This window comes from Sus scrofa, chromosome 3 (genome assembly GCF_000003025.6).
Source record: "Sus scrofa isolate TJ Tabasco breed Duroc chromosome 3, Sscrofa11.1, whole genome shotgun sequence".
Lineage (NCBI taxonomy): Eukaryota > Metazoa > Chordata > Mammalia > Artiodactyla > Suidae > Sus > Sus scrofa.
The window spans coordinates 16,251,117-16,263,192 of record NC_010445.4 but is presented as its reverse complement, the minus strand read 5'-3'; the positions used below and the strand labels follow the sequence as shown (position 1 = coordinate 16,263,192).

The window sequence follows — 12,076 nt, the reverse complement described above, 5'->3', positions numbered from 1 at the left end:
GGGTGTGGATAGAGATGGCGTTGTAGTCACACGGTGTGTGTGCCTTGTGATGGAGAGTTCTCTGGGTGTGATGGTGGCTTCTCTTGTGTTCTGTGGCCTTCCAGATCAGAGCTGACTTTGGCAAGGGGAACCACCTTCCCGCACGAACACGCTAAGACAAAGTAACAAGCTTTAGCTTTTTCTCCCATGAAACCCTTCCAAAGAGTGTATCAGGAGACCTGCTGGCTGCCTTAACTCGCCCTCTTTTCTGACCCTGCCTGACTCTTTAAAGGTTGTGCAAACGGGCTATGTCTGCCTTTGGGCTACAGTGAATATTCTCATCACAACGGAAGGTCACAGGCTCCTGGTACTCCTTTCCTTGGACACTCAGCCAAGGCCACTGGCTAAGATGTCGCCTGGATAATCATCCCTTAATGATCAAAATGCGGCTCGACATTGGCCTCAGCCACTTGTTCAGAATGGTCTCAGACTCTGCAGAAAAGCTAGGGCTGCACAAGGCTGCAGAACTTAGAGTATGATTTAGTGATTTTTATTTTCAAATGAGGATCCTTGGTGTATGGGTAAAGTTTGGGTCTGTGAATCAGAAAACTTAATGCTGAGCCTGCCTTCAACTCAAATGGAATTGGGGAGTTGCTAATTTGCTCCGGGCCTCAGTTTCCTCATGTGTGGACTCGAAAGGATGAGTCTAGAACGTTCATTTTCAGCCCTAATATTCTTGGACAGTCTGCCGAGATGGTAGGTGTTAAGGAAAATGTGATTTGAAGCATCTGGTTGTCCTCTTACTAAATGCCAAATAGGGGTAAACTGAGGCTATAAAGTTAGACTTGACTGCCTAAGGATTACTCAGATGGCATTAAGAGTTTTTGGAAGTACAACTTGGTTTGTCTTCACATTTGGCACCTTTTTTTGTAGATCATGTTGCTTGGGAGAAAGAAGTTGTATGTAACATCCTAGGTTGATTTGTTGGGGGCTGTTTTAGCCTCAGTTCACCTTTGGGTGTCTGCTAAAATTCAGACCGACCCTGGTGGGGAGTTCCTGCAGGTTAAGGATCCAGTGTTGCTGCAGCTGTGGCTTGGGTTTGATCCCTGGCCTGGGTACTTCCATATACGGCAGGTTCAGCCAAAACCAAACCAAAACAACACAAAACCACCCCAGACCCTCGTGGGTACTTTTTTTTTTTTTGTCTTTTTGCCATTTCTTGGGCTGCTCCCGCGGCATATGGAGGTTCCCAGGCTAGGGGTCGAATCAGAGCTGTAGCCACCAGCCTACACCAGAGCCACAGCAACGCGGGATCCGAGCCGTGTCTGCAACCTACACCACAGCTCACGGCAACGCTGGATCGTTAACCCACTGAGCAAGGGCAGGGACCGAACCCGCAACCTCATGGTTCCTAGTCGGATTCGTTAACCACTGCGCCACGATGGGAACTCCCCTTGTGGGTACTTTAGTATGTTGGTATCAGTTTTAAAACTGCTTGTGTTTTAAATCACCATTGCAGAAATTAAGAGAAGCCTGAAGACATCTTTTTTCCTCCCTTTTGAAGTTGTTTCCATTCTAAAGTGGCACCCAAAGTCCATGGCGAGGGGGAAAGAGTACCATGAGTACTGGTATATACTGAAGTCTTGCATGCTCAAGAGAGAAAGGGGGGTATAAAACGGACCTTTTGAGAAACTATTTTAAGGCAGCCTTCATTTTTAAGTAATTGTAACTGCTAAATGAGTTTGGGTTAGTGCTTTTCATGTTTTACTACTTTACATGTTTTCTTGAATGACTTTATTTAATCTGTTTGTTTAATATCTCATGCCAATGACAAGTTCATATTTTATTCTTTTTCGGCCACACCCAGGGCATATGGAAATTTCTGGGCCAGGGGTCAAATTTGAGCCACAGCTGCAACTGGGGCAACTCTGGATCCTTAACCCACTTCCCCCAGCCAGGGATTTGAACCCATGCTGCCATAGAGGCAGCGCTGGATCCTTCATCTGCTATGCTGCAGCAGGAACTCCAAGAGTTCATATCTTAGATTACAAGTGTGAGGGCAGTTTGGAAAAACCACACTGTTATGGCAGCACAGGAGGCCCAAGGCTGTGTTGTCGTTGTTTTAAAGGACTGACCCTGAGGTGCAGTTTCCTGTTGGGTGACTCCACACCTGGGTCGTGACGAGATCCTGGCGCTGGAAGCATTTTCAGACGACTGACACCCATTTCTCTTTCTTTCGTTTTACTGAAGGATTGGAATACTTTTCTGCTGCGGTTTAATGATTTGGACTTGTGCGTATCAGAGAATGAAACATTAAAGCATCTCACAAATGACACCACAACCCCGGAAAGCACAATGACCAGCGGCCAGGCCAGAACGTCCACCCAGTCCCCGCAGTCCCTGGAGGACTCAGGCCCAGTGAACATCTCAGTGGCAATCACCCTAACCCTGGACCCACTCAAACCCTTCGGCGGGTACTCTCGCAATGTCACCCATCTGTACTCGACCATCCTAGGGCATCAGATTGGACTTTCAGGTATGTGAGTCTTAGACGGTTCCCTTGCAGGCTTTCTTGGGCCACACCTAGGCAAGACAGAGAGCATTCACCACGTATGGTTTTACGCATTAGACTGTTTTCTTTCTGGCTTTTTAGGGCTGCACCTGCGGGATATGGAGGTTCCCCAACCCACTGAGTGAGGTCAGGGGTCGAAACCACATCCTCATGGATACTGGTCAGATTCGTTTCCACTGTGCCACTCCGAGACTGTTTTTTTTTGTTTTTTTTTTGGGGGGATGTGTCTTCCCTTTTGTTGTGTTTGAACTAAATGAAGTCCAAAAGGTACCATTTCTATTACATTGTCACTTATTAAAGTGCTTGATACACAGTAGGCTCTCAAAAGCCTATAGAAATGAGGAGGCCCATTTTTTGGTTTCCCCCCAGCCCTTGGCACTTGTCACATATGGAAGTTCCCAGGCCAGGGATCTAACCTGAGCTGCAGCAACTGCAGCCATGCCAGATCCTTTAACCCACTGCGCTGCACCAGGGATCAAATCCTAGCCTCCGCAGTGACCCAAGCTGCTGCAGTCAGATTCTTAACCCGCTGGGCCACAGTGGGAACTCCAGCCTATTTCTGGTCTTGATACTTAAAAACAAATTTTTTTTATTCTGCTTTATCATATTGGAATTTTCAATACATACAACAAAGACTGCTATTAGGCTTAACATTTTTTGAATGCCAACTGGGTTATGGGTTAAGTGCTAAGAAATGGAAAAAGTCTAAGATCTCTTCTTTTTGGGATTTGGGGATTAAGGCAGAGACGAGCATAACATGAGTTAATGTTTATCAAGCACTCAGAATGGTTCCTGGCACAAAGGAAATAGTATAAAAATGCTTGTTAAATATTAAAAATAAGCACCTATAAAACACTGAGCCACTGCCCTTTGACTAGCACTGAGTCCGTGACAGACTGGAAGGGACTGGGGAGAAGGTGGGGAAAGTGGTGGAAGCTGGACTAATCAGGAAAGGCTTCATGCCAGGGGCCTGGCCTTGGAAGAGTCATCTTGGGTTTTTTGCTTCCCAAGAGCCCTTTAAAGTCCCTGCAGGAACTTGGGAGTGCCTGGCAGCCTCCCATTGGTTGTTCTAGCTGAGAGCTGGTCCTGTGTTAGGAAGGTAAGGGCAATGGCTGGGTTTGCCACATCGGGAGTGGACCTTTTTCCTCTCCTGTGGCCTTAGGATACCTTGGGATTCATTTACGCTTCATCTCTCACCGGCCCCCTGACCTTTCTTAAGGCTGCTTGTCTGTAAAAGGGGAACAGTAACCTCTTGGGTCATGCGTGGGGGAGAGAGGGGTGCACTTGCAGTAAAACACACAAGAGCAGCTTGAAATGGACGAGTGCTGTGCACATGCTCTAACAAATAGTCATGACTTAGGAGTTCCCTGCTGGCCTCCTGGCGCCTAGTGCTTAAGGGTTTGGCGTTGTCATTGCTGGGTCGTGAGTTCCATCCCTGGCCTAGAAACCTTCGCGTGCTGTGGGTGTGGCCAAAAGGAACCAGAAAACAGTGGTGGTCTCTTACCCAGCCCCCAGCCTCCTACCTCAGGCACACCCTCCTTTTGCCATCGTGGGGCTCAGCCAGGGGAGCCGGCCTCCGAGTCTGGCTGGAAAGTGCTCTTATTCCTGAAACCCCACAAAGGCAGGCGTCCCACTTCAGTGGGCTCATGGGTGATTCCACGGGGGGTTTTGGTTTCAGGATTCATTCAAACCAAGGGAGAATACATACATGAATTCTTACTTCCTTTACCAACAGTCGGATGTCTCTTTCACAGGCAGGGAGGCCCACGAGGAGATAAACATTACCTTCACCCTGCCCACAGCCTGGAGCTCGGACGACTGTGCCCTTCACGCTCACTGTGAGCAGGTGGTGTTCACGGCCTGCATGACCCTCACCGCCAACCCCGGCGTGTTCCCGGTCACCGTGTAAGTGCTTTCCTGCGCCCAGCGGGCGTGCGCGAGGGGCTCCCACTCACCAGGAGCCCGGCTGGGATGCTTCAGCACATTCCCAGGCCAGCTAGCCTTGTGTGACGCTGCGGAAGTGTCCTCACTGGGGCCTGCGTGTAGGATTGGTTCACTGGGTACACAGAAGGGGAGCTGGGGGCAAGGAGCAGAGGGTTAGTGTTCCGACAGGGCCTGGTTGGGGGGGGCGGGTTTCAGGCTGCCTTTCCTGTTGGTGGAAGCAGCCGCAGCAAAGAGGCACAGGAGGCTCTGGAAGGACAAAGGATTCTGTTCCTCTCCAGTACCCAGGAAGGGTTCTTTTTAATTTGAGGGTATAAGTTGGACCTTATTTTCCAGGTAACAGTGACTTTCCGTGAAGGAACTTGACTTCATGCTCTTTGAGCCTCTGTCCCCATTTACCTGCCGCTTGGCCCTGAAGGCTTTTCTTGCCTCTCCTTTCTCTGTGAGGGAGGCAGGGATCTATAAATACATGAAAAACACAAGGTGTAGCCTATTTAAAAGAGTTCTATGGTGAATCCTTTTTAAATAATTATCCTGGGATTTATCTCTGTTAGACATTTGGAGGTTTGTAGGACAAGATCAGGCAAGTTAAACATTATTTGCTGTTGGTTATAGTATCTGATGGAGGAGTTGGTCTGTAAAACTTCCGTTTGTGACCTGAGTGTAGAAAATTTGAGCAAATGGGCTTAAAAGGAGCAGGTCCATCTCTGACCACATCATATGCGGGAGGTTGAGTTCTGAAGGCAGCAGTCAAACACCCTGAGTGTTTGGGAACCTCCATGTGCCGCAGGTGCAGCCCTAAAAAGACAAAAGACAAAAAAAGAAAAATCACTGATCTAAAAACGTAATGGTGTTTATCTCAGAGAACCAGGTATGTGTCTGACTTCGCCCGTCCACACACGTGGCTCTGCTCAGTGCTGCGCCAGTGCCTGTGGGGGAGGCCCAGGCTGTGTCCCAGCTGCTGAGCATGCGTCTCGCCCCTCTGCCCCTGCAGACAGCCGCCGCACTGCGTTCCCGACACGTACAGCAACGCCACGCTCTGGTACAAGATCTTCACAACTGCCAGAGATGCCAACACAAAATACGCTCAAGACTACAACCCTTTCTGGTGTTACAAGGGGGCCATCGGAAAAGTCTATCATGCTTTAAATCCCAAGCTTACGGTTATTGTTCCAGATGTAAGTGAGAAAAATCCTGGGTGTGTGTGTGTCCAGGAATGGTCAGAGCAGGCCCTGTTCACCTCCTGGGGGTTAGCTTAGGCCCAGGTGCCCACCTGGGTCGAGAGACAGGGGGGCAGTGGTGGAGACTTGGAAAAACACGCCACCCCTCTGGGTGAGAAAACTCTGCTTCTGTTGTTCCTTTCCTGCTTTGTTCAGTGGGAGTGATTCACTGAGCACTGCCGTGTGTCCGACCCACAGAGGGGACAGCAGAGGCTGGTTCAGTGTTACTGAAGAGTGTTTGGTTAGTGTCAGTCTGAGATAAATAGTTTGGAATTCAGCAAAGGCAGAAGTAAGTGGGAGATGACTCTGGCTACAGAATGATGCCTGGGTAGGATTTTACCCAATGCAGAGGGGGCGGCAGAAGGCGCTCTATTCTGGCCTAGTGGGTTGGCGGCTCAGACTTGAGCCCTCTTTGAATAGACCGCACTGAACTTTTGCAAATGCTCTAGTCTTGTCGGTAGGTGCTAGGTGGATTTCTTTGCGTTTTGCCTGGTCCTTCTCCTCTGTCTCATTTTATCAGGTTGTAGAAGTTAGTGGCCGGGGCCTGTGGGAGCGAAACGTTTGGACCTTCTCAAACCAGGCAGTCAGGGCAAGCGGTGTGTCAGGAGAGCTGGCCTGCTCGCCTGCTGTGTGCACGAGGGATGGAACCGGGGGCCTGGAGCTGTGAGAAGGGACCAGAGTGGAGGCCTGGCTGGGCCTGGTGACCGGGTCCCCAGGGAGATCAAAGAGGTGGTGTCAAGGCTGATCTCCGGTTTCCAGCCAGGGGCCAGTCCTCGTGGGGAAAAGGCCGCGGGGAGGAGGGGAGAGGCGTAGCCAGGAGTTGGGAAGGCAGGCTCGGGCTGTCTGAGCACGAGGGCGGGACTCAGAGACGCTTCGGGGAAGGTGTGGGTGGTGTCGGGGACACCACGTCCTCTCTTACTGAGATCACGCTTTAACAGTTCAGAGGACCGAGCACCGCCTGTGCCCGTGCGAGGCCTGACGTTGAGGCCAGCCTGGAGGGTGGGGACCCTGGTTCCGGGGACCCGGCCTTAAAGCCTCCCCGTGACTCAGGGCGGCTGTTGGCGGTCCCTTCTCTCCATCTAGGATGACCGTTCATTAATAAACCTGCACCTCATGCACACCAGTTACTTCCTCTTCGTGATGGTGATAACGATGTTTTGCTACGCGGTTATCAAAGGCAGACCCAGCAAGCTGCGTCAGAGCAATCCCGAATTCTGTCCTGAGAAGGTGAGCGGAGGGTGGGGTCCCGCCTGGCGTGTCGCAGGAGGTCTCCGTGTACAGAAGGGCCCCGTCGGTTCTTGGGCCCCGGCTCTGGGCAATGCCTTTCCTCCAGAGAAAGGAAAGGCGATCCTGACCTTCTCAGAGGTCGTCGCCCCTCAGCCCCAGTTACGGTGTCGCAGTTTCAAACACATACCCCGGTCTTGGCCGGAACCAGGTCCGGGCTGGGGGACACGTCCTCAGATCCCTGCTGGACAGCAGCCGACCCTGGAGGTGCCTCCCCTCCGCTTCCATCTGCTTGAGAAAGCGCCTCCCTGATGCTCTTCGGGTTTCCAGACCCTGCTTTCAGCCCGCCGGTGTCACAAGGCTGGCTGGGGCTGGCGGGAGACGTGGCGCTGTCTGTCCCTCGCCTGCTGGGAGAGCTTCCCGGCCTGGGGGTGCGTGCAGGGTGGCTCCTGGGGCTGCGCGGCTGCGTGACGGCCTCGCCCCTCTTGCTGTCTTCTAGGTGGCTTTGGCTGACGCCTAATCTCACAACTGCCGTTTTCGGAGAGAGACAGAGCGAACCATCTTCATTGCCTGCTGAACCCAGCCTGGGCCTGGACACTCTGTGAATACATTATCTTGCAATGTTGGGTCACTCCAGCCAAAGACATTTCAAGTGCCTGTAACTGATTTGTACATATTTATAAAAATCTATTCAGAAGTTGGTCCCGTGATGCACGTGCTTCGCACCGGGTGCAGCCAGAACTCTGCAGCCTCACCCGTGAATGTGGCGGGACGATTCCGCGTGGCGCTGGAGAAGTCCCAGCAGCTGCACGGTCTTCCCAAGGTCACAGGGGCGTTTCACTGCGGGTGGGGTTGAGGTTTGCTTTGGTTCTTGTTTCAGCCCGACATGTACAGAATGTTCAAGACAGTCTGCACCTCTGATATGATATTGCATTTCTAAAGCCACCAATCCATTTTGTGGATTTTATGTGTCTGTGGCTTAATAATCCTAGGAACACCACCAATACCTTTTTCTCCGTTTTGCTTGCAAGGAAACACACCTATCTTCCTCAGTTGTTGGGTTTTTTTTTCCCCCCCTTTGAAGAAAAAATAGTCACATTTTAATACTACTCTAGTTAGGACAGACTTGTGCTTTTCTCTTGAGTAAGAAGTTAAATACTTCAAAGTCACCTACATGGTAAAGACCCAAGTTTCATTTACCGCCTGGACAGTGAGGAGCGTGGTCCTGTTTCTTTTGGCACAGACTGTTCCGCTGTCGTGGTCTTCTCTGTTGTCCCTTCCCTCCATCGTAAAAGTTAAAACCGCTTCCTCACTCAAAAGGGCTTAAAAAGGAAGTGCAAATGGCTCTGGGGTAGAAGGTGGCGCTTCTGTTTTCTGGAAGGCAGATGACGGGATGGAAAGAGGACGATGACGACTTGGTCTAACAGTCGTGAAAGGGTTTCCTGTTTTCTTCCAAGAGGGAATGGGTTTTCTTCTCCGGGTGTTTTTGTCTGTTTAGGGGTTGGGTTTCTTTTTTTCCACATTTATTTTTATGCAGTTAACATATTCTCAGAAGGAAATGTTAACCAGTAGATGAGTAACCTTAGAAAAACAGTGTCCCTGAAATTTGAAGGAAAGTGATTCTGATTTGCCATTTATCAGGAAAACCAAAAGCATTTTGCTTTTCTATCACATTTTGATGATTTAAGTTCTCTCTCCCTTTTTTCCTTCCAAGCCATCTTCTTTTTAGAACAATTATGCATCTTTTCCAGCCCTTTTTGTTACTTGCATTCTTACTGCTGGTTTTTTTTTGTTTGTTTGTTTTCCCCCAAAGAGCTTTTGGCCTCAATAACTCATCATCATTAATGATTTCCATGTCGTGCCAAGCGGTGTTCTCCTAGAAGGGCAGTTAACGTCTTGGGCATGACTGTCCGCATTGCTTTCCCTCGACTCCAGGTCTGTAATCTCTTCTGAGTTAGGAGCAGTCCTGCAGTCTGAACTGCATTGGTCCAGACCATCTGATCCCCGGCATTCTTGAATGAACGACAACGGGGGGCTTTTAGTAAAGGTTATTAAGATAATCATCGTCGTAATTTGATATGTTAATATTCTTTTTAGTACATTTCAAGCACAATGATCCTACTTGTCCATCCAGTTTTGTTTTTTATAAGTTGCTTACATGACGCATGGCTAACTGGTTAATTTTCTCTTTAGAGACTTTGAGATTCCTTTGAGACAAGATTGAGAAAGAGCCGTTTGGCGTGGCCTTTAGAAACATCAATATCATCACGACCAACAGACTTTTAGATTAAGCTGCTACTGAATTAATAAAATCCCCGTGAAGTAGAGTTACAGGACTAGATGTACAACTGGCCGAGTACTACAGAAGGAAGACAGGTGAAAAAAGTCAGTTGCACAGGTCTCTTCAAGCCAGCTTGTTGCTAAGGTTAAGGACCCTTGTTTTCATCACTGAGGATGGCTGGAACCCAGGGCCAGGGAGGAGGGACTCTGTTAGGCGTGAGGAGGGGACGTGCCAAAATTGCCCAGACAGTGTGACTTGTCACGAGGCAGGACACACACTTTCAAATCCAGCATCTCCCTGGCAGGTGAGTCTCAAAGATCCCACAGAGACCCAGAGTCGGTCAAGGGTACAGAGGAAGGCTGGGGGGCGCTGGGGGCCTGGGCGAAGAGCTCTGGTGCCCGAGGGGGCGTCCGCTGACCCTCAGCAAGTCCAGGGGACCTGATGCTACCTGGGCACTTAGAGGCCAGGCCCGGTCTTCCGCTCTCTTGCTGGGGGACCTCAGGATGAGAAGAGTGTCCCAGACGGGGCCTGTCTGCCACTTGGAGGTGACCCCGCGCAGGCGCGCTGGCTTGTCCTCAGGCGTCTTGGACTGGAGTCCAATGGAAAGGTCAGCAACTTACTATTAAAATGGTTGTTTCGGATCATATTGATCTCTTTCCTTTCTCCTTTTGTCCTTTCACTGTATGACTTGAATCAGTTTTGATTCTATTTGTAAGTTTCTCGTCGCTAGGAGCCTGCCACTTCCGTTGCATTTTCTTTGGCAGTATGTAGGGATTCAGCGTCCTGGTTTTTCACCCTCCTGCAGGCACTGTGGGGTTTCGAGGGCCAGCGGATCCATTTCACGTCCCTTGCTGCATGATGGTCAGTAGCTGATCTGTTCCGGCATTCACTCCCGGATTGAGTTTCTGTGTTTGAAGTATGTGCATATGTGCTTTCCAGAATAAAACATCGGAGTTTATTTGCTGTGTCTCCACTTCCTCCTTTCTGACGGGTGTTTTCTGAGGGAAGAACCTAAGTGATAAGTCACTGGGAGGGTCTGCAAGCTGTTCTTTGCAGGTGTCACCTGTCATCAGGAGGAGGGCTGGGCGGTGTCCCCTGCCACGCTGGCCTCCAAGCACACGGCCTTCTCCCCGCGTGTACAGACTCTCTTTTACTCTATTGGACCAGCAGGTGCTCCCAGACCTGAGCCAGCTCCTGCCTGGAAGGAGTAAGACAGACCAGCAGGAGCATGTGAATAGGGATGGGAGTGTTGTTTCATCATCTTTTTTGGCCACACCGGTGACATGCAGCAGCTCCCTGCCTAGGGATCAAACCCGTGCCACAGCAGTGGCAATATCGGCTGCTTTTGCTTGTTTTTCGGCCGCATTCGCTGCATGCGGCAGTTCTTGGATCAGGCAACTTGCCATGCCACCAGGGAACTCCAGGATGGGGGTTCAGAGCTGCTGCCTCCTCAGCTGCACAAGCCCTTCATGTGCCCTCAGCCTGAGTCCCTGGAAGCCGGCTCTGACTGAACCCCGTTACCTAGCTCCCGCGTGGGCCAGGCCTCCTTTGCCAGAAAATGCATGCTCCGCAGTTATTTGGTAAAGGGCAGCATGTTGGCTCACCTGAAATCTTCCCTCTTCCAGCGGGCAGGGGCCCTGTGGGTCTCCCCTCCCTCCCCAGCAGGTGCCAGGCAGTCAGGGTCAGTCTCCAGGCTCCGCGGGACAGGACACCTCAACCGGCTTCCGTTTCCACTTCCTGCCCGTCTCCCTCTCCCCGACTCCCCCGGGGCTTGAACACTGGGCTCAGCACACGTGGTGCCCCTGGTGCCTGGAGATGCGCGCGTGCTGCTTCCTCCCCGTCGCAGGCCAGGAGCCCTTGGAGCACAAGAGCTCCCGTCTTCCTCCGCCGCCGCTGTGACGGCTGACACGGCCGGTCTCCAGGCCACGTTGGAGACGGCGCTCTCCAGGAGTGTCACTGTCCCCGCGGGCGCACTGGGCCTGCAGGTCCTCAGATGCGTAGACCCGCCTTGGGGGTTTCAGACGAGGCAGGGGCCGTGGAGTCCAGTCTGGCGCGTCGTGAGCAGCCTCTTCTCTGCCCATGCGTGGGGCCCACGCACCTCACACCTCTCAGGCTGTTGAGGGAGGGACTGGACGTTGCAGGAACCGACGGCACGTCAGTCGTGCTTTCTCCACGGCACCGGGCTGAGTCTGCTTTTGCTCTTGCTCACTGTCTCTACTCCAAACTTTGCTCATTCAATGACACATTTTTCTGGGGTTCTTCTGAAGGGCCGTCGCCCATCTGGGAACCAGAGGGCCAGCAGCACATGGACAAAATGCTCACCTTCTGGGTGCTTCCTTCCGTCGCCCATCTGGGAACCAGAGGGCCAGCAGCACATGGACAAAATGCTCGCCTTCTGGGTGCTTCCTTCTGGTGGGGGAGACAGCCCATAAACAAATGTGTTTCTCACCCAGCGGCAGATGGCGATGAGACGGAAGCGTACCTGGATAGAGGATGACGGCTGTGATACCTCAGCTGGGGTGAGAGTTCTGTGGGTTAAGGAGCCAGCGTGGTCACTGCTGTGGCGTGGGTTCGATCCCTGGACGGGGAACGTCCACACGCCTCGGGTGCTGGCAGGGACGGGGGTGGGGTGAAAGGCATCTTCCAAGAAGCACGCTCTGAAGGCACACAGGAGCCCCCGGCGTCCCATGCCCAGGGCGGGAGACTGTACTCCAGGGGCCCTGGCTTACTAAGAGGTGGAGAATAGGGGTCCCGCAGGGATTTGTCTTCCCACCTGAGGACAAGACTCCCAGGCTGCTGCCAGAGCGGCCCCGCAGGGGCAGCAGGACAGAAGCTCTGCAGGGAGATGCCGCACCCAGC

At 51.8% G+C, this 12,076-nt stretch overlaps 1 protein-coding gene across 3 annotated transcripts in view; it reads left to right on the top strand.

The window, feature by feature from the left end:
• TMEM248 (transmembrane protein 248) overlaps positions 1-10,175 on the top strand; it is a 43,779-nt gene extending 33,604 nt beyond the window's left edge. For all 3 annotated transcript variants that reach the window (XM_003481011.3, XM_021086358.1, XM_003124436.4), the window contains exons 3-7: positions 2,230-2,515; positions 4,306-4,456; positions 5,487-5,670; positions 6,796-6,939; positions 7,436-10,175. In XM_003481011.3, coding sequence (XP_003481059.1) covers positions 2,230-2,515; positions 4,306-4,456; positions 5,487-5,670; positions 6,796-6,939; positions 7,436-7,456 — 786 coding nt within the window. In that variant the 3' untranslated portion in view covers positions 7,457-10,175. The remainder of the gene's footprint in view (positions 1-2,229; positions 2,516-4,305; positions 4,457-5,486; positions 5,671-6,795; positions 6,940-7,435) is intronic.